Source organism: Perognathus longimembris, chromosome 2, assembly GCF_023159225.1.
Source record: "Perognathus longimembris pacificus isolate PPM17 chromosome 2, ASM2315922v1, whole genome shotgun sequence".
Classification (NCBI taxonomy): domain Eukaryota; kingdom Metazoa; phylum Chordata; class Mammalia; order Rodentia; family Heteromyidae; genus Perognathus; species Perognathus longimembris.
Genome location: NC_063162.1, coordinates 102,828,167 through 102,849,663, shown reverse-complemented (window position 1 = coordinate 102,849,663; position 21,497 = coordinate 102,828,167). Strand labels below are relative to the sequence as shown.

Sequence of the window (21,497 nt, the reverse complement as noted above, 5' to 3'; positions counted from 1 at the left end):
CCCCAAACCTACAAAGAATCTAGAGCTCCCTCTCTCCTCCTCCCTACCCCGAGGAAACAAAAAAGCCAGCCACAAATCAGGTGGCAAAAGGTCCCTATAGACTCTGGGAGGACACAGGAGCTAGCAGGGGCGGAGCAGCGCCAAGGCAGCAGAGGAGCCTGAGCCGGGCGGACCCACCCCCTCCCCAACAGGGTCCCAGGGACTGGTGGGCATTGGAAGCCCCACCTGAGGCACCTGGTCCTCTCGGACTTTTTGAACAGCAGTCACAGGCTCACTGGGCCCGAACACACGCGCCCCTCACAGCTGAGGGACAGAGTCTGTGGCCACCAACCCACGCCCAGACACTTGGCCCAGCTGGGGCTCACGCATATCACCCCCCACAGCAAACTCGCAAGAGGGCACAAGCACCCTCCAACAGCTCGGGGCAGCACACCCCCAGAGGAAGCACTAGAGTGCACACGCACGCGCCCACCCCCCCCCCAGGCCCAGCGTGGGCCAGCATACTAGCGCTCCAGCAAGAGGACCTCCTGCCCAAACCTCCGCAGGAGCTTCGCACAGGTGGGCAGGGACCCGAGCAGCAGCGCCCACTCTGACAGGCGCACTTCACACAGGTGAGCAGGGCACCCCAGCGGCAGCGCCAGCTCTGGTAGGCGCATATCGCACAGGTGGGTGGGCTGCCCCTCAACTACACTGGCCCCTGAGCAACCCACACAGGTGGACAAACTGCCTCTCAGCAGCAAAGCTTAATCTGAGAGGTGAGCTCCTCTGACCAAGGTATCGAGCAGAAAAAAGAACGAAGAAGAGAAAAGCATCCACGCCACACTGAATCAGCGACCCGCAAAGCCCCACCAGGGGCACGCTAGGGTCAGTACAACACAGCGGCAAGACACTATCCTGCAGAGAAAGACACAGAACCTACCCACAACCAAGTGCAGTGAGGGTGACAACCCCAGCAACAACCAAGACAGTCACGCTCACCCACTGGGCAGTAAGGTTCAACAACCAAACTCAAACCCAGAGCCAAGACACAAACAAGTCTCCCACTGACGGACCAGTGGGAAGCAGCACAAAGCCAACCCAAGGAAACCACCTACAGATCCCCAGATGTGCAAATCACAAAGAAATATTGCAAACTACATGAAAGGGCAAGCCAACTTGCCAGCTCCAAAAAGCAGTACAACCGAAGAGGAGATGGAGAATAAAAAAGCAACTGAGGCTACGATATCAGAAATGATGGAAAGCCTCAGGAAGGAAATCACAAAACAATTCCAGTTTAGAATGGAAGTCTTGAAGGACCTTCAGGAAACCAAGAAAGAAATGGAAGCAAAAATGGATATAGTGCAAACCTCCATTAAAGAAGACCTTAACATCCTGAGAAGTGAAATGCACGAAAAAATAGATTTGAAATACAACTCTTTAAAGGAAGAAATTTCCAAGATCAGAGCTGATCTGGCAACCATAAATAGCTCCCTGACATCCATAAACTCCACACTTGAATCCACAGCACAAAGAATTGACCATTTTGAAGCAAGAATCTCTCTCTTGGACGATGATGCAGCCGACAAAACCAGAAAATTACCACACTCCAAGAAACGGTAAAGCTCCAGGGCAGAATAATCCAGGAGGTAGTGGACAAAGACAAGAGATATAATCTGCGCATAACTGGAATAGAAGAAGGAGCCGAATACCAGAGCAGAGGGCTTCAACATATTTTCAATAAAGAGATTGCAGAAAACTTCCCCAATCTCACAAGGGACCTCACCCAGGTAACCAAAGCCTATAGGACGCCTGGCAGACCAGACCCTAGAAAATCCTCGCCCAGGCACATAATAATCAAGACTACAGATCTCAAGAATAAAGAGAAAATTTTGAATGCAGCCAAAGCGAAGAAAGAAATTACAATGGGAAAAGGATTCAAATTAACAGCAGACCTCTCCACACAAACCTACCACGCGCGAAGAGAATGGAAGAACACCATCCAAGTCCTACAGGCCAACAACTGCCAACCCAGAATAAGATATCCAGCAAAGCTAGAGTTCATATTCGAGGGAAAAAAAAACAGATCTTTCCATACCAAAGAGGATCTAAAGGCGTATGTGAATAAAAAACCACCCCTACAGTGAATTCTAAGAGGGGAACCCCACCCAACAGAAATCGTACAGGACACACAGACAGAAACAGAAAGAAACTACAATAGCCAGAACCCAACAGAAAGAACAGCTCACTAAAGACAAGGAGAAGGAAAAAAAAAAAAAAAAAAAAAACCAGAGGAAAAACAGCCTAACAGGAAAATGGAAGGGGAAAAAACATTCATCCTTGATCTCTTTGAATATAAACGGTATAAACTCTCCGATAAAGAGGAGCAGACTGGCAGAGTGGATCAACAAACAAAAAGTGGCCATCTGTTGTCTACAAGAGACCCATCTTACAGCAAGGGATAAAAACAGGCTCCGAATGAAAGGATGGAGCAAGATCTTCCAAGCAAACGCACCTACCAAAACGGCAGGAGTACCCATCCTGATCTCAGACAAGCTGGACTTCTCATTAAAATCAACTCAAAAAGACAAAGAAGGACACTACATTTAATACAAGGAAAAATCCAGAATCAAGACATCACAGTGATAAATGTATACTCACTGAACAAAAGAGGCCCTACGTATGTCAAGCAAATTCTCACAAAACTACAGAACAAGATAGACCCAAACACAATCATAGTGGGAGACTTTAATACCCCACTCTCTCCAAGAGACAGATCCAACACCCAGAGGATCAGCAAGGAAGCTGAGGACCTAAGTAACACCACATCCCAAATGGATCTGACAGATCTATACAGAATCTTTCACCCTACAGAGACCCAATACACCTTCTCAGCAGCCCATGAATCATACTGCAAAATAAACCATGTCATAGCCCCCACAATGAACCTCAGCAAATACAAAAGTATCGATGTCAGTCCATGTATTATATCTGACCACAGTAGAATAAAGGTAACCCTCAATAACAACAGTTACCACAGAGGCTATACACATTCTTGGAGGCTAAACCCCTCAGTGTTATCTAACACTTGGGCCACAGACCAAATTAAAGATGAAATTAATGAATTCATAAACCACAATGACAATGAAAATACATGACAAAGGAACCTATGGGATACAGCTAAAGCAGTACTGAGGGGCAAGATCATTGCCCTCAGCACTCACATTAAAAGAATGGAAGCAGAGCAGGTAAATAAACTCACGATAAAACTAAAACAACTGGAGAAACAAGAAATGACTGAATCCAAAATGACTAGGAGGAGAGAGATCACAAAGATCAAAGAAGAGATTAATCTGATTGAAAAATAGAAAGACCATTCAACAAATAAATAAGACTAAAAGCTGGTTCTTTGACAAAATAAATGAAATCGACAGACCCCTTGCAAGACTTACAAAAAAGAGACTCATATACGTAACATCAGGGACTCCGCCGGAAAAATTACAACAAGTACACACGATATTCAAACAATCATAAGGAACTATTTCCAGAACCTCTACTCAGTAAAAAACAATAATTTTACAGAAATGGATAAATTCTTAGAGAAGTATCAACTGCCCAAACTGAACCAAGAAGAAATAAATCAACTAAATAAACCAATAACTTACAGTGAAATACAGGGGGTAATCAAGTGCCTCCCAACAAAGAAAAGCCCAGGCCCAGATGGATTCACCAATGAATTCTATAAAACCTTTAGTGAGGAGCTAATACCAATACTCCTCAAACTCTTCCGCAAAATAGAAACAGAGGGAGAAATCCCAAACTCATTCTATGAAACTAATATCATACTCATCCCCAAACCAGGCAAAGACCCAACCAAAAAAGAGAACTACAGACCAATATCACTAATGAACACAGACGCAAAGCTCCTCAATAAAATATTAGCTAACAGGATCCAGAAACTGATCAAGAAAATTATACATCATGACCAAGTAGGCTTCATCCCACAGTCACAAGGATGGTTCAACATCCATAAATCAATCAATGTAATTCCCCACATCAACAGAACTAAAATCAAGAATCACACTGTTATCTCAGTCGATGCCCAAAAAGCCTTTGACAAAATACAACATCCATACTTATTAAAAGCTCTGAAAAGAACAGGAATAGATGGAACATTCCTCAAAACAATAAAAGCCATATACAACAGACCAACTGCTAACATCATATTAAATGGAGAGAAACTTAAATCATTGCCCCTAAACTCAGGAACAAGACAAGGATGCCCACTCTCCCCACTTCTTTTCAACATAGTGCTGGAATTCCTACCCATAGCAATAAGGCAAGAGGAGGACATCAAAAGGATCCACATCGGCAAGGAAGAAATCAAGATATCCCTATTTGCAGATGACATGATCTTATATCTTTAGGACCCAAAAAACTCAGTCCCCAAACTCCTACACCTAATAAACCTTTTTGGCAAAGTAGCAAGATACAAAATCAACCCAAAAAAGACAGCAACTTTACTGTACACCAGCAATGTACAAACAGAAAAGGAAATTATGGAAACAATTCCACTTACAGTAGCCAAAAAAAGAATAAAATACCTAGGGATCAACTTAACCAAGGATGTGACGAACCTATTTAATGAAAACTAAAAATCTAATAAGGGAAATCAAAGAAGACACAAGGAGATGGAAAGACCTCCCATGCTCATGGGTAGGCAGAATCAATATAGTGAAAATGGCCATATTTCCCAAATTGTTATACAAATTCAATGCAATCCCTATCAAAATCCCAGTCACATTCTTCACTGAAATAGAGAAAGTAATCCATAAATTCATATGGAACAGCAAAAGACCTAGAATAGTCAAAGCAATTCTAGGCAAAAAAAGCAGTGCAGGAGGTATCACAATACCAGACTTCAAGCTCTACTACAAGGCCATCATAACAAAAACAGCCTGGTATTGGTATAAAAACAGATCGGAAGACCAATGGAGTAGAATTGAAGATTCAGAAATAAAACCGCACTCTTACAGTCAGCTGATATTCGACAAAGGAGCTAAAGACATATAATGGAATAAACATAGCCTCTTCAACTACTGGTGCTGGGAGAACTGGGCAGCCATATGCAGAAAACTCAAAGTAGACCCAAGCCTATCACCATGCACCAAGATCAACTCAAAAAAGGGCTGGGAATATGGCCTAGTGGCAAGAGTGCTTGCCTCCTACACATGAAGCTCTCGGTTCGATTCCCCAGCACCACATATATGGAAAACGGCCAGAAGGGGCGCTGTGGCTCAGGTGGCAGAGTGCTAGCCTTGAGTGGGAAGAAGCCAGGGCCAGTGCTCAGGCCCTGAGTCCAAGGCCCAGGACTGCCCCCCCCCAAAAAAAAAAAAAATGGATCAAGGACCTCAATATCAGACCTGAATCCTTGAAACTACTGAAGGACAGAGTAGGAAAGACGCTAGGACTTATAGGCACAGGAAGGAACTTCCTGAATCGAGTCCCAGGGGCACAACAAATAAGGGAGAGACTCGACAAATGGGACTACTACAAATTAAAAAGTTTCTGCACAGCTAAGGACGTAGCCACCAAACTAGAAAGACCGCCAACCATTTGGGAAAGGATCTTTACCAGCACAGCAACAGACAAAGGCCTAATATCTGTCATCTACAGAGAACTCAAAAAACTAAGCCCCTCCAAGTCCAATAAACCAATTATTAAATGGGCAAAGGAGCTAAAGAGAGACTTCACAAAAGAAGAAATAAAAATGGCAAAAAAACATATGAGGAAATGTTCAACATCCCTGGCAGTAAAGGAAATGCAAATAAAAACAACCCTGAGATGCCACCTCACTCCAGTTAGAATGGCCTGATACACTGAACTCAGGCAACAACAAATGCTGGAGGGGGTGTGGGGAAAGAGGAACCCTCCTCCATTGTTGGTGGGAATGCAAATTAGTACAAACACTTTGGAGAACAGTATGGAGGTTTCTCAAAAAGCTCAACATAGACCTACCCTATGACCCAGCCATACCACTCCTAGGCATCTATCCTGAACAGCAGGTCCCAAGATATCAAAAAGACATTTGTACTTCCATGTTTATCGCGGCACAACTCACAATAGCCAAAATATGGAAACAAGCCAGATGCCCCTCCACAGATGAATGGATCCAAAAAATATGGTACCTATACACAATGGAATACTACATAGCGATTAGGAATGGTGAAATATTGTTATTCGCAGGGTAATGGTCAGAACTTGAACAAATAATGTTGAGCGAGACAAGCCTAGAACACAGAAAACAAAGGGGCATGATCTCCCTGATACAAGACTGTTAAGAAAGGGTGACGGAGAGACAGTAGAGTCTGTGAAACCAAAAACTGCTTGCCAAATGGTATTTCCCACAGGATTGGGGCAACGACCCAACAGTATGTAACTAAAACCAAACAACTACTCAACATATAAAGGTCAAAAATTGACCTCTCAGGCTGGGGATATAGCCTAGTGGCAAGAGTGCCTGCCTCGGATACACGAGGCCCTAGGTTCGATTCCCCAGTACCACATATACAGAAAACGGCCAGAAGCGGCGCTGTGGCTCAAGTGGCAGAGTGCTAGCCTTGAGCGGGAAGAAGCCAGGGACAGTGCTCAGGCCCTGAGTCCAAGCCCCAGGACTGGCCAAAAAAAAAAAAAAATTTGACCTCTCAGTGGAATACAATAGCCCAAAAGCTATGTATGTATGTTCATATAAGACTACTGTCGACATATTGTCTAATACCGACATTACATTTAAAGCCCTAGGCGAATTTTCTTGGGCTTGGCCACGTGGATACTGTATTATGTTCTTGATACATTGTGTATTATATATATGTCTACCTGACCTAGGGAAGGGAAAGAAAAACAGGGTGTAAGATATCACAAGTAATGTATACACTACCCTACTATGTAACTGTACCCTTTTTGCACAACAACTTGTCAAAAAAAAACTTTTCTTTAATTAATAAATTACAAAAAAACTGAAAAACAACTATTTATGCATTTCCATTTGAAGAACACCAAGTTCAGACTATCTTTGTAAGCTAAACAAATATGTAAGATAGATAATGATATTTTATACTACATGCACACATATTTTACAGGACGTCAAAGTAATAACTCAGTAGGCTAGTTTTCTAAACTGAAAAAGGCCAGAAATGGTCTCAGACAAGACTTTTTACCTAATAGAATAAAAATAGTAAATGTGAAAAAAAGAAAATGAGTAATAGAAACGGAAGCAAGACTGTAAGGAGGGGCTAGGAATATGGCCTAGATGTAGATGCTTGCCTCACCTACATGAAGCCCTGGGTTCGGTTCCTCAGCACCACACATAGAGAAAAAAAAGCCAGAAGTGGTGCTGTGGCTCACATGGTATAGTGCTAGCCTTGGGCAAAAAGAAGCCAGGGACAGTGTTCAGGCCCTGAGTTCAAGCCCTAAGACTGGCAAAAAAGAAAAAAAAGATTGTAAGGAAGAAAGGAAAGCAGGAGAGGAAGAAATGAATTAAAAAGGGAAAAAAGAAGGACAAATACAGCAAAAATATTCAATGTAGGTCCTACATGATAAAGGAAGTGGGAAATATGAAATAAATCTGGGAGAAGGGAACAGATGAGGGAGAATACCGGAAGGGTGACTCTGAACAGGAAGCACTGGACACTTAAGATGGACACATTAAATCGCAACCCCCTTGGGCTTTGAAGTTGAGTATAAAAATAACTAATGTAAGAAAAAGAACAGAAAAAAATCATTATTAAACTCAAAAGTGAGTTAAATGTAAAAAATAGAAAAATTAAAATGGATTAAGAGTTCAAGATGTTACTCACTATTTTATTAAGAGCAGAAATTCAGGCCTACTTCCTCAGGAGGCTGAGGAAAAAGGATCATGTGTTTTAGGTCAAGTTGGGCTACACAGTGAGTTTTAGGCCACCTTGATTGTGCAGGCACACCCTAACTCAAAAAGTAAAGGTGTGGGGGAAAGAAATATAACAAAGCCCACAGTATTCCAGGCTGAAAGCTAGCCAATTGAATACAATGTATGGGACCTTCTCAGAAGCCTCACCTGTCGAATGATACTCTTCACACAACGAACAGGGAGGCCTTGATAGTTAGACTTGATGATCCACTTGAGGAGATGGTGGCCAAGCACTTCGAAGACCATGCAGACATCTAGGAAGTGGTTAAGGACCATTTGATGATACATTTTCTGGACTAGGGCATTTACGAAAAGCAGCATCAATATGTCACTTGCAAAAATTACCTTCTTTATAAAGTATATAACAATACCATTTAATATCAAAGTACTCAGTTGCTGTTTCTCACTTAAATTTGTTTTTTTTGTTGTTGTTGTTGTTTTTGCCAGTCCTGGGGCTTGGACTCAAGGTCTGAGCACTGTCCCTGGTTTATTTTGGCTCAAGGCTAGCACTCTGCCACTTGAGCCACAGCACCACTTCTGGCTTTTTTGTATATATGTGGTGCTGAGGAATCAAACCCAGGGCTTCATGTATATGAGGCAAGCACTCTTGCCACTAGGCCATATTCCCAGCCCTTCTCACTGAAATTTTTGAACACTATTTTACTAAGCACTTATGTACCACGCATCATTTAATGCATACTCAAAACTATCTTAAGATATGATATGGTCATTAAGCTGAAAAGACAGCCTGTAGCATGGGAGAAGATCTGCTCCAGCTACACCTCTGACAAGGGTCTAATAACCAGAAATATAGACAGCTTAAAAATTTAAACTCCAAATATTCAATAACCAAATTCATAAATGCACAAAGGAGCTACAGACAATTCTCAGAAGAAGTGAAAGTGGCCAATAAATACATGAAGAAATGTCAACATCCCTGGCTATAAAGGAAATTCAAATCAAAACAGCATTGAGATTACATCTCAGTTCAGTCAGAAAGGCCATTATTAAGAATACAAACAACAGGGGGCTGGGGATATAGCCTAGCGGCAAGAGTGCCTGCCTCGGATACACGAGGCCCTAGGTTCGATTCCCCAGCACCACATATACAGAAAACGGCCAGAAGCGGCGCTGTGGCTCAAGTGGCAGAGTGCTAGCCTTGAGCGGGAAGAAGCCAGGGACAGTGCTCAGGCCCTGAGTCCAAGGCCCAAGACTGGCCAAAAAAAAAAAAAAAAAACAAACAAAAAAAAAAAAGAATACAAACAACAAGTGATGGTAAGAATATGGAGAAAAAGGAATCCTAATACACTACTGGCGGAAATATAAATTAGTTCAACCACTATGGAGATAGTAAGGAGATTACTCACAACACAAAAGAAAACTACCCTATGATTCAGTAATAACATTTTTGGGCATTTACAAGAAGGAATTCAAGTCAGGATACAATAAAGCACCTGTATATCCATGTTCAAAGCGGGACTATTCACAATATCCAAAGATTAGATTAAGTGTGTGTATATACATGCAATGTACACACACATTCAATGGAATTATATTCATCCACCAGGAGGAATAAGGCTCACAAAGACAAAGGGTTACATGTGTTCTCTCACAGTTGTTAGACCTAAATTGTAAACATGAATGTAAACACAAACACGTACAGAGCCCCAGGAACACACACACACACACACATACACACACACAAAATCAAACTGATAAACACAGGATGATAAACACAGGAATGAGATTCCATGGTGTAAAAATCACTTCCAATATGAACAGTTTAACTAACAGAAACCTGAAATATATCTTGATTTGGGGGGAGGGATGTCAGAGGAGGAGGGCAGAAGAATTGAAAGCAAACAGTCATAACACTCAATGCACACACATGAAAATGGGACTAGGAAACTTGCTGAGACAGGTGGGGATAAGATAAATGAGGCAGAGAATGCTGTAACTCTGGTCAAAATGCATTGTATGCATACATAATTGTTAAATTGAACTCTCATGTACAACAGTTTGAGATAACAATTAAAAAGATATGAATAGGGCTGGGGATATGGCCTAGTGGCAAGAGTGCCTGCCTCATACACATGAGGCCCTGGGTTCGATTTCCCAGCACCACATATACAGAAAATGGTCAGAAGTGGCGCTGTGGCTCAAGTGGCAGAGTGCTAGCCTTGAGCAAAAAGAAGCCAGGGACAGTGCTCAGGCCCTGAGTCCAAGCCCCAGGATTAACCCCCCCCCCCCCCAAAAAAAAAAGATATGAATATGCTAACACATTTTAAAAAAAAACAATACCCTCACAGACCAGACTAATCTAGATATACTATTTGGGGGGGGGGGAGGGGGGCAGGGGGGGCCAGTCCTGGGCCTTGGACTCAGGGCCTGAGCACAGTCCCTGGCTTCTTTTTGCTCAAGGCTAGCACTCTGCCACTTGAGCCACAGCGCCACTTCTGGCCGTTTTCTATATATGTGGTGCTGAGGAATTACACTCTTGCCAGTAGGCCATATTCCCAGCCCTACTATTCTTTATAAGATAGAAATTGTGTAATAATCTTATGACTTTACAACAATCCTAGAGGCCTAATATGAAGAGGATACAGCAGCACATAAAAATTAATAGGAGCTTAAAATAATCCTGCTTTTAAATAGGGAAAAGAAAAAGTGCTGATAATCAGTGGCTCATGCCTATAATCCTAGTTAGTCAGGAGGCTAAGACCTGACAATCTCTGCTCGAAGTCATCCTGGACAGGAAAGTCCTGTGAGACTCTTATCTCCAATTGGATCTGTAGCTCAAGTGGTAAAGTGTTAGCCTTCAGCACAAGAGCTCAGGGATAGTGCCAGGCCCTTGCGTTAAGCCCCAGGATGATCACATATGCACATGTGCATACACACCAAAAAGCATTTCTCCTACAAATGTATGGTGAAAGTGAAGAAAGGAATGACACTGCCCAAGATGCATTGTACTCATAACCTGACTTATGAAGTTGTAATTCCTTTGTACAGTACCTTAAAAATAACAATTAAAAAGGTATGGTGACTGCTAAAACATATGCTGTAGTACAATTCAACTATCATGTCTTAATTTCCTGCCTGGGAAGCAGCAAATGTTCTTTATTTTTTCTTCTATTTCTCCCTACTTTAAGCTTATTATAGTAAAATAAATCCTTGCTAAAAAACAAAAACAAACAAACAAAAAAACAGACAAACAACCAGCAGCAAAGGATACGTATTCCATTCATGCCTGAAATCTTGAAGTCATCAATGAGCTGGACCACCATGTCTTTATTTGGATCACTAGGATCACTTTCTCGAACCTATGCAAAAACAAACCAAAAAATAAATAAATAAAAGCAAAGGGAGTTAAGGGAGATTGTTTTCAATTACACCAACTAATAAAATACTTTTTTATATAAAACATTCAGCATTTGAACTTGTAAAAAATAAACTCTACTTTAATGTACTATCACCAAAAGACCCCTTTCATGAAGTGAGTCATTTACTTTTTTTCACATTATTTATATTTTTGCAGTACTTACACATTTGAGCAATTTTATTTCATCCAAGGCTGTCTCTGTATAATGTTGGGCACTTTTTACAACCTTCATTGCAACAAATCTTTTCCCCCTTTAAAAAAATGTAGAAATAATTATATTACCAGCAGAAGAAGTAACTGTTATATTATCTAGCCAATAATTAAGGACTGTTAGTTTTTCCTTATAATACTATTTTCAAATTTGGGGACCACAATTAAATAATAGTTGCGTGATTCATCTCTTCTGTGCTACATTTATTTTTTTCTTATTAATATGGACTAGAAAAATGTCAGTTACTGCACACAGTAAAGTGTTCCTTGCAACACATTTTTAGTTTATATGCACATGAACAATGCACAAGTATATATGGACTGAGCAGCAGTGAAGCTATGTACTATATATCATGGCCTTAAAAATCTTAAAATACCACAAAATGTCACAAAAAGGAGGATATAAGTTTTTTAATTCCTATTTCTGGGACTAGAAAAGTAATATAACCCTTATGAAAATCAACTTCCAAAACAAGTAAGATTCAGAAAAAAATAAGTCAGAAGTTAGTATTTTTTAAAAAAAAAAAAACTAAATGAATTTCAAATTAGTAGGGATAAATCTTAGAGCAACAAACTCTATGCTAAGGAGAACTTCACATGCCACAATGAAGTAGGAATGACCCTCAGCCATAATAACATCCTAGAAAACAGATGTTGAACTAGACCAGAAAGCTGTATAAGTAACAAAAAACACTTACTGCATATCCCAGCACAGCCAGACAGTAGAGAAGTGCCCCCATCCTAGTTTTCTAATGACATGATACCGACCATTGAACAGGTCTCCAATTTTCACTGGATGATAGCCACCTTAAAAAAAAAAAAATCAAAATCTCAGGGAAACAGTAATATATTTCCTCTCTTCCTTTTTAAGTTTTTCTTTCTTCCTTCCTTTCATTCATTCATTCTTCCTTCCTTTCTTTTTCTTCTCCTTTTCCCCTTTTTTCTTTTCCTTTTTAGCATTACTCAAGGCCTTATGCTTTCTAGGCAGGTTCTTTGCTGCTGAGCTATACAGCTCCAGTCCTTTCCTAAATAGGTTATTTCTGAGATAGGTCTCCCTTCCTTCAGAGATGTGCACCTGGGCTGTGATCCCACTATTGGAGCTAGGATAACAGTTATACACCACGGTGCCCTCCTCAAGGAGAGAAGGGGCTCTTACAATGTTTTTCCCCTGCCCTGATCAAACTATCATACCCCCATCTCAGCCTCCAAAGTAGCCAGACTATTTATAGGTCATTAGCATCTGATAATCTTTTATTTTATTTTTTTTTTTGGCCAGTCCTGGGCCGTCAACTCAGGGCCTGAGCAATGTCCCTGGCTTCTTTTTAGCTCAAGGCTAGCACTCTGCCACTTGAGCCACAGCGCCACTTCTGGCCATTTTCTGTATATGTGGTGCTGAGAAATCGAACCCAGGGCCTCATGTATACAAGGCAAGCACTCTTGCCACTAGGCCATATTCCCAGCCCACACTCCAAGTTTTAACATTTAAAAACGTTGTTCTTCCAAGTAATAAGTTGTGCTTCTGTACAAGTAAACTAACCAAATTAAAGGTTAAAAGTATACAGTGCTTACATTACAGGTTAGTGCTGACACTATATAACTAACTTTTCATGTATTAGCACAGTTTATGACTAGCCAATAGGAAATTGTATAGTATTTACTATCCAACTTGGCCTTACTCCCACATCACTCAACCAGAAACTTCCCCCTTCATTCTTTAGAAATGAAGAAATCAATGGGAAAGTGACTGCACGTATATCCTGTAAAGATAGTCTCTCCTCAGAAGAAAGGAAGCTTCATGGACATTTGGTGTGAAAAGGCCTTCACTTTGCTTTTTTTTTTTTTTATTTTTTTTTCTGGTCATGGGGCTTCAACTAAGGGTTGGGCACTGTCCCTGAGCTGTTTCACTCAAGGCCTAGCATTCTAACACTCGGAGCCACAGCTCTACTTTGGGTTTTCTGGTGGTTAATTAGTAATGAGTGTCTCATGGACGTTTCTGCCTGGGATGGCTTCGAACCCTGATACAGCCACCTGGGTAACTAGGATATGCGTGAGCCACCAATGTCAGGCTTCACTTGCACTTCTAAGTAAAATAAATAAGCTACAAAGGTCGTGTGACATCATTCTTGTGAAACATACAAGAAATGGTATAGGAGGATGAGATGTTGGCAGTGGGCAGCCCAGATGTAAAAATCTGGGGGGGGGGGGGGGCGCAGTACTGGGGCTTGAACTCAGAGACTCGTGTTCAAAGGCATTACTGTACTACTTGAGCCATACCTGCACTTCTGGGGTGTGTGTGTGTGCTTAACTGGAGCTAAGAATCTCACAGGCTTGTCTGCACTTCTGGGTGTGTCTGGGTGTGTGTGTGTGTGTGTTTAACTGGAGCTAAGAATCTCACAGGCTTGTCTGCACTTCTGGGGTGTGTGTGTGTGTGTGTGTGTGTGTGTGTGTGTGTGTGTGTATGTGTGTGTGTGTGTGTGTGTGTTTAACTGGAGCTAAGAATCTCACAGGCTTGTCTGCCCAGCCTTGTTTCAAACCTCAATGCTCAGATCTCAGCCTCCTGAGTAGCTAGGATTATAGGCATATGGCACTGATGATCAGCTCCCTTAGTTTCTTCAGCATTTTCTAAAACAAATAATGCTTCCCTAATTTAGAAAGATATTGCTCATTCTTTCATTTTAATGTAACACTTTAAACTGCATATTGCTTAATTTTCTTTCACTTCTCTAGACAATTAAAAGAAATTAGGAGGGTTGGGGATGTGGTTTAGTGGTAGAGTGCTTGCCTAGCATGCAGGAAGCCCTGGGTTCGATTCCTCTGCACCACATAAACAGAAAAGGTTGGAAGTGGCCCTGTGGCTCAAGAGGTAGAGTGCTAGCCTTGAACAAAAGAAGCCAGGAATAGTGCCCAGGTCCTGAGTCCAAGCCCAAAGACTGGCCCAAAAAAAAGGAGAGAGAAGATGAAGAGGAAGGAGGAGGAGGTAACAAGAGAGAAGAGAGAAGGGAGGAGGAAGAGGAGGAGGAGGAGGAGGAGGAGGAGGAGGAGGAGGAAGAGAGAAAGGAGGAGCAGGAGGAGGAGGAGGAACAGGAGGAGGAGGAGGAACAGGAGGAGGAGGAGGAACAGGAGGAGGAAGAGGGAGGAAGAGAGAGGAAGAGGAGGAGGAGGAGGAAGAGAGAGGAGGAGGAGGAGGAGGGGTGAAGGAGAAGGAGGAGGAGGGGTGAAGGAGAAGGAGGAGGAGGGAAGGAGAAGGAGGAGGAGGGTGAGAGGGAGGGTGAGAGGGAGGGGAGGGGGAGGGGGAGGGGGAGGGGGAGGGGGAGGGGGAGGGGGAGGGGGAGGGGGAGGGGGAGGGGGAGGGGGAGGGGGAGGAATTAGGTTCTGAGTTTCCAGCACAGTTTTAAACCATTAACTTAAAAAAAAAAAAGGAAACAAAGCTAAACTTTTACCAGGTCTGAATTAAGAGCACTCTATTAAATAGTTTATTATAGGTGTTCCATAAGGAAGAAAGAAAAAGGCAGAAAGAAGTTGGGAAATGTAAAGTTAAAATTAAAGCAGATTCCTTTATCCTAATGTCTCAGTAAGAGTACAGGGCACACACTGTGTATTTCTATACAGACTTTCTCATGAAATAACTTTTTCAGCTAATATTATTGCTATACCCACAGACAGCAAAGGAATACAGGATAATAACAGTGATACACATGGATCCTGCTAATGGCATGAAAGAGAGTATTAGAAAGATTCAAGTACTTGAGGACCACCATGACATGAGGACTCAGTTAACACATCTGTATTTCATTACTGTGCTACTTATTTTTTTAAACACACTTATTACTTTGAAGTTTTTTCTTTGCTTCTTAAAAATCAAATCTTAGGTAGGTGCTGGTGCCTCATGCCTGTAATCCTAATTACTCAAAGACTGAGATCTGAGACTCATGGTTTGAAGCTAGCCTGGGCAGGAAAGTCTGTGAGACTTTTTTCCCCCTAAATCAGTGGTGGGGCTTAAACTCAGGATCTGGATTTGGGCACTCTTCTTAGGACTCTACCACTTTGAACCACAGCTCCACTGGCTTTTTGATGGTTAATTAGTGATTAACTGTCTCAAGGACTTTCCTGCCTGGGCTATCTCTGAACTGCAATCCTCACATCTGTCTCCCGAGTAGCTAGGATTCCAGGTGTGAAGCCACTGGTGTCTGGCATCTGTGAGACTCCTATCTCCAATAAAGCACTCAGAAAAAGCCAGAGTGGTGCTGTGGCTCAAGTGGTGGAGCACTAGTCTTAAAGAAAAAGAAGGTCAGGGACAGAGCTTAGGCCCTGAGTCCAAGCCCAAGACTAACATCGGAGCACGTGCGGACGTGCACACACACACACCTTAGGTTGGATTACAAAGAGACCAGAATAGACAATTAAACAATTATTAACTTCCCTGTGTGATTTCTCCTATTTCTATCCTTCCAGTACACCAAAAAACCCACAAACAGACAACAACAACAAAAAGCAAAGAAAACCCTACAACTAAAGCTCTGCTATACTAGTGACAAGACTCCAAAGAAGACTAATCTAAAACTTTACTTCTTTGTTTGGGGAGACATGGGGAGACCAAAAAATAAATATGACTTTCTTTTTGTTGCCTAGAAAAAGACATTCTTTGTAAGAGTGAATGAGAACTTGAACTGGGACATAGTTTAAGTTGGTGCCTACCCAGTAAGTTTGAGGGTCAGGCTTCAAACCTGGTGTGCTGAAAGGGGGTGGGAGCAGACCTCCATAGTGGACAATTGTCTGGAAGGATTTTTGAGCCAATTCTCTTTACTGTTAAAACATGTTAAATACTTTTCCTGCTGACATTAAGCTCTCATTCTCCAATAGTAGGGTTTCTTTACATAAACACTGAAAGCTAACAAAGAACTAAGGAAAGCTTTGAGAATCATCCCTAACACACTAATCTTAGAAAAAAGGGGTGGTAAAGAGAAATCTGCTCACAGTAAAGTAACAGACACACTGTGTTTCACTGAAGATTATGATATTCCTTGTCACCCAAATTCATAGAACTAGTGCATAAATAAAGGAAGGACATGATGCTTTTGTTGTTGTTTTTTTGTTTGTTTGTTTTGCCAGTCCTGGGCTTTGGACTCAGGGCCTGAGCACTGTCCCTGGCTTCTTTTTGCTCAAGGCTAGCACTCTGCCACTTGAGCCACAGCGCCACTTCTGGCCGTTTTCTATATATGTGGTGCTGGGGAATCGAACCAAGGGCTTCGAGTATACAAGGCAAGCACTCTTGCCACTAGGCCATATTCCCAGCAGGACATGATGATTTGAGCACACTGTAGACCATTTTTTACCTAACTGACACTTACAGAACACTGCACTCAATAATACTCCTTGAAGTGCACACAGATGGCTCATCAAAATAGCAGTATGTATACACTTACAAAAAACAAATTTCAACAGAAAAAGACTCAAGTCACACAAACAATTTTCTTATACAACATGAAATTAAATTAGAAGTCATTAATAGTTAAAACCAATTTTTAGTCAGGTCCTATGATCTACACCTGTTATCCCAGCTATGCATGGGAGGCATAATTAAGAGGAAGGCAGTCTAAGGGTGACTCCTACCTGAAGAATACTAAAGCTAAAAAGGGCTGGGACCATGGTTCAAGTAGTAAAATTCCTGCCTAGCAAGCACAAAAAAAGATCCAAATTTTGAAATCAGATAACATCATTCAGAATTATTTATGAGTTCAAAAAATTAGAGAATATTTTTCACAAGGTGAAAATGAAAACTGGACATACCAATCTGTGAAATGCTGTTAAAGCAGTACTTACAGGAAAAAATTATAGCATTGAATGGCTGTATTAGAAAAGATTTCAAATCCGTTTCCACCTAAAGAAACTAGAAAACGAAGAGCAAATGTAACCTAAAGAGCACTAAAGAAAAAATAACAATGCCATTAATTGAAATCAGTGAAAACTTTTTACAAAATGATAAAAACAACAATGAAAAACAGTAAATTCAAAAGGTGATTTTTTTGAGAAAATAAAAATAATACATTTCTTGCCAGTCTAATCGAGACAAAGAGAAAAAAGAAACACAAATTACCAAATAAAAACTGATAAGAGTTCACATCACTACATATTTTACTGATATGTATATAGATACTTTCAAACACATAAGCCACCAAAGCTTCAATTAAAAATAAATATATACCTGCATCCTTTTACATCCATTTTAAAAACTAAATTCATTATTTAAAAAAAACAAAAAACTTTTTATAAGCTGGGCATTGGAGGCTCACACCTGTAATCCACGCAACACAAGAAACTGAGACCTGGGGATCATGGTTTAAAGCCAGCCCGGGCAAGAAAGACCATGAGACTCTTTCGATTAATCACCAAAAAGCCAAAAGTAGAGCAAGCTGTGGCTCAAGTTGTAAAGTGCTAGCTTTGAGGGGGGGGGGGATAAAAAAAAAGCAGCAATTCAGGGACAATACCAGGCCCAAAGTTCAAGCCCCAGGACCAGCACTTAAGGAAGAAAAAAATTTTTCATAAAAATATATGGTGATACTTGTAATCCCAACACTCAGGAGGCTTGATTGACAGGAGGTTCACAAGTTCAAGACAGTTTCAAAAAAAAAGAAAGAAAGAGTGCAAGCACTGAAGAGTAGCACCCAAAACATTATTATAAAAGTACTATCAATTCTACACAAACTATTCCTAAAAAGGACAAAACACTGCAGTCTTATCCTATGATGAAAGCAAAAGCATTGCTTCAATTCCATTTAGACAAAAACATGAAAATTACAGATCAAAATGTAAATACAAAACTTTTAAGACACTCATAGAGGCACACACCTGAAATCCCAACACAAAGAAGACTAGGCAGGATAGCACATTATCAAATGGGGTTTATTCCAGGAATGCAAATTTGGCTTAATATTAAAAATCCAATCAATATTAATTCACCATAATTACAATTTTTAAAAAATCCTATGATCAGTTCAGTAGATACATAAAAAAATGGTATCAAACACTCGTTGCTGATCACAGTTCTAAAAAAAAAAAAAACACAAACAGGAAGAGAAGAACATTTAGGGGAAACCTAAGGATAACAACAGATTGAATTCTTACCTTATGAAACAAGATGAGGATGCCTGCACCCAGCACTTATTCAACATTGTATTGAAAGTTCTACCCATTTAATCACTCTCTCACTCATACATACACACACACACACACACACACACACACACACACACACACAAATACACATACATGGGCAGCAAGAACGTGATTTTATTTCTGTGCATTCTTTGAAGAAGCACTAATTTAGGTTATCTCTGAAAGATATTTCTAGTGAACAACCTTGGAAAAGAGACATTGTCTTTCTCTGGAGAAGAAGCAAGTTAGCTTGCTGTTTAGAAGAAAAAAAAAATCTCTCCCAGGAAGATCCTGAAGTATATCTCCTGTTGTAGGTCCTAACTAAAAACAAACAAACAAAAAAACAACCTGGGTTTCATAAGAGTTTTTCAGATGTGACACAAATCTCTGTACAAACATCCTTATTAGATTGGGAAATGGTCTTTTCAATACATATGAGGAAATGCTCAACATCCCTGGCTTTAAAGGAAATGCAAATTAAAACAACTTTGAGATTCCATCTCACCCCAGTTAAGACTGGCCAACACCGTGAATTTGAACAACCACAAATGGGGGGAAAAAAGGAACCCTATTGCACTGTTAGTGAGAATGTAAACTAGTACAAACACCTCAGCTAGCATCTAGAAGTTCCTCAAAAAGCTAAACATAGATCTTCCCTATAGCCCAGCCATACCATTTGTGGGCATTTACCCAAAATATTACCAGCCACCATACTGTAAAGATACTTGCACATCTGTGTTCACTGCTGCATTATTCACAATAGCCAAATTATGAAAACAGCCCAGATACCCTACAATAGATGAATGGGTCCAAAAAATGTGGTACTTGCACACAATGAAATTTTACACAGATATTAGAAAGCATATTATGTAGTTTACAGGGAAATAGATGGACCTAGAACAAATCATGCTCAGTAAAGTCAGCCAAGCTCAGGAGACCAATAGCACATGAGTTCTCTCATATGCAGAAGCTAGATCTAAAACATACTGGCATATAATAAATTGTACAGGACTCTAGACATTCACATACAGGACCAAAGAGATACTCTCACGAGAGAAACACAAAGACATGATACCCTTGTGTCTCTGATCATATAAAACATATTTATTGGAGCAAATTCCAGGAAAGGAAACAAGAAGTATTTTTCTTTTTTTTTTTTTGTCTTCTTTGTTGATTTATGTCTTAAGGTGTGGGTAAGGGGAAGTACAGAAATAGAGGGAGGGACAAAGGGTGAACAAGGGGCTGGGAATGTGACTTAGTGATAGAGTGCTTGCCTAGCATGCATGCAGCCTTGAGTTAGATTCAGTATCACATAAACAGAAAAAGCCAGAAGTGGTGCTGTGGCTCACGGGATAGAGTGCTAGCCTTGAGCAAAAGAAGCTCAGGGACAGAGCCTAGGCACTGAGTTCAGGTTCAGGCCCTAGAACTGGCAATAAAAAGGGGGGGGGGGATGAACAAATGCAGGATTGGTACTCACTCTATACTGTGTTGAAAATGAACTACATAACTTGTAGAAAGGAATGGGAGGAAAAACTGGGTGAGTACAAAGGAAAGGATGATGATGTTATCCAAAAAGAAATATAATTGTTACCTATACATCACCTTTATAATAATAATTTAAAATATTTCAAAAAAATCTTCACTGAAAAAAAAAGAAAGTCTTTTCACTAAGTGCTCACAGCACATGCCTGTAATTCTAACTACTTAGGAGACTGAGAATAGGAAGACCAAGCTTCCAGCCAGAGCAGAAAACTTTGAGAGACATCTTAACCCATATCAGGGAGTATGTTCTTGTCATTCTCAGCTACATGAGAGGCTGAAATAGGAAGAAATGAAGTGCCCGGCCACACTAAACAGAAACATCCGCAAGAGTCAGTCTGTATGGAGAGAAGTTGGATGCAGTGGTACATCCTTGTTTCAGCAATGACAAGAAGCCTACAAACAGGTGGATTGTGGCTCAGATACACCTATGAGGGAAGTGAGACCCTATTATAAAAATAATCAGTGAAAAACAAGGCTGGAGGTCATTTCAGTAGTGTCATGCCAGCCTGCCTACCAAGTGGGTGGCAGTATGTTCAATTCTGCATCCACAGTCCACCAAGGGAAGTAAGGTCTCTTATTTGTCTCTTCATGAATCTGAATGTGCTTCTGATGTATTTTTAAGCAGCAGAGTATAATGGAAGAAAGCAAAAGTAATTCATCATAATCCACTGAATAAAACAAATTTATGACAAATCATGCTACCTATGATAAAATCAGACAACTCGGACAAGCACTAACTGAGATATAATATAGAATCTCAACTTCCCACCATGTATTTATTAATAAGGAGGGTGGATATGTAACTTTTTAAGAGACATCTGGCAAACATCAGTTTAATCAAGTGATAACATCACCTGTAATAAACTAAATCAAAACTGTGCCAACTGATAGGGTGCAATGAACATCACTTCTAGGGTATTCCAAATTGAGAAACATTACATAAACTGGACTGTATTTGTCTTCAGGACGATCAAGGTTGTGAAAGTTAAGAAAATACTGAAAAATGATTCCAAATATAAGATACTACAAAAACAAAACAAGAAATGTATGATTCTTCTATAAAGAGTAATATTAAGCAACTAGAAAGTCCAAAATGGAGTCGGGAGGGGAGGGGAGGGGAGGGGAGGGGAGGGGAGGGAAGGGGAGGGGAGGGGAGGGGCATTTAGATAAGTGACAAATTACCAAGAAACTTCAGACCCAAAGATTCATCAAGTGCCTTATGGCTTATTTATGTATGCGTTTTCTGCCATTTACTCTGTTTTTGTTTTGTTTTGTTTTTAAATTTTATTGTCA

At 40.8% G+C, this 21,497-nt stretch overlaps 1 protein-coding gene across 7 annotated transcripts in view; it reads right to left on the bottom strand.

The window, feature by feature from the left end:
* The window catches only part of Srpk2 (SRSF protein kinase 2), a 191,658-nt gene that overhangs the window by 44,502 nt on the left and 125,659 nt on the right, over nt 1-21,497 (bottom strand). For all 7 annotated transcript variants that reach the window (XM_048339832.1, XM_048339834.1, XM_048339833.1 and 4 more), the window contains 4 exons: nt 12,209-12,317; nt 11,464-11,551; nt 11,154-11,241; nt 8,069-8,175 (listed from right to left, as the gene is read on the bottom strand). In XM_048339832.1, coding sequence (XP_048195789.1) covers nt 8,069-8,175; nt 11,154-11,241; nt 11,464-11,551; nt 12,209-12,317 — 392 coding nt within the window. The remainder of the gene's footprint in view (nt 1-8,068; nt 8,176-11,153; nt 11,242-11,463; nt 11,552-12,208; nt 12,318-21,497) is intronic.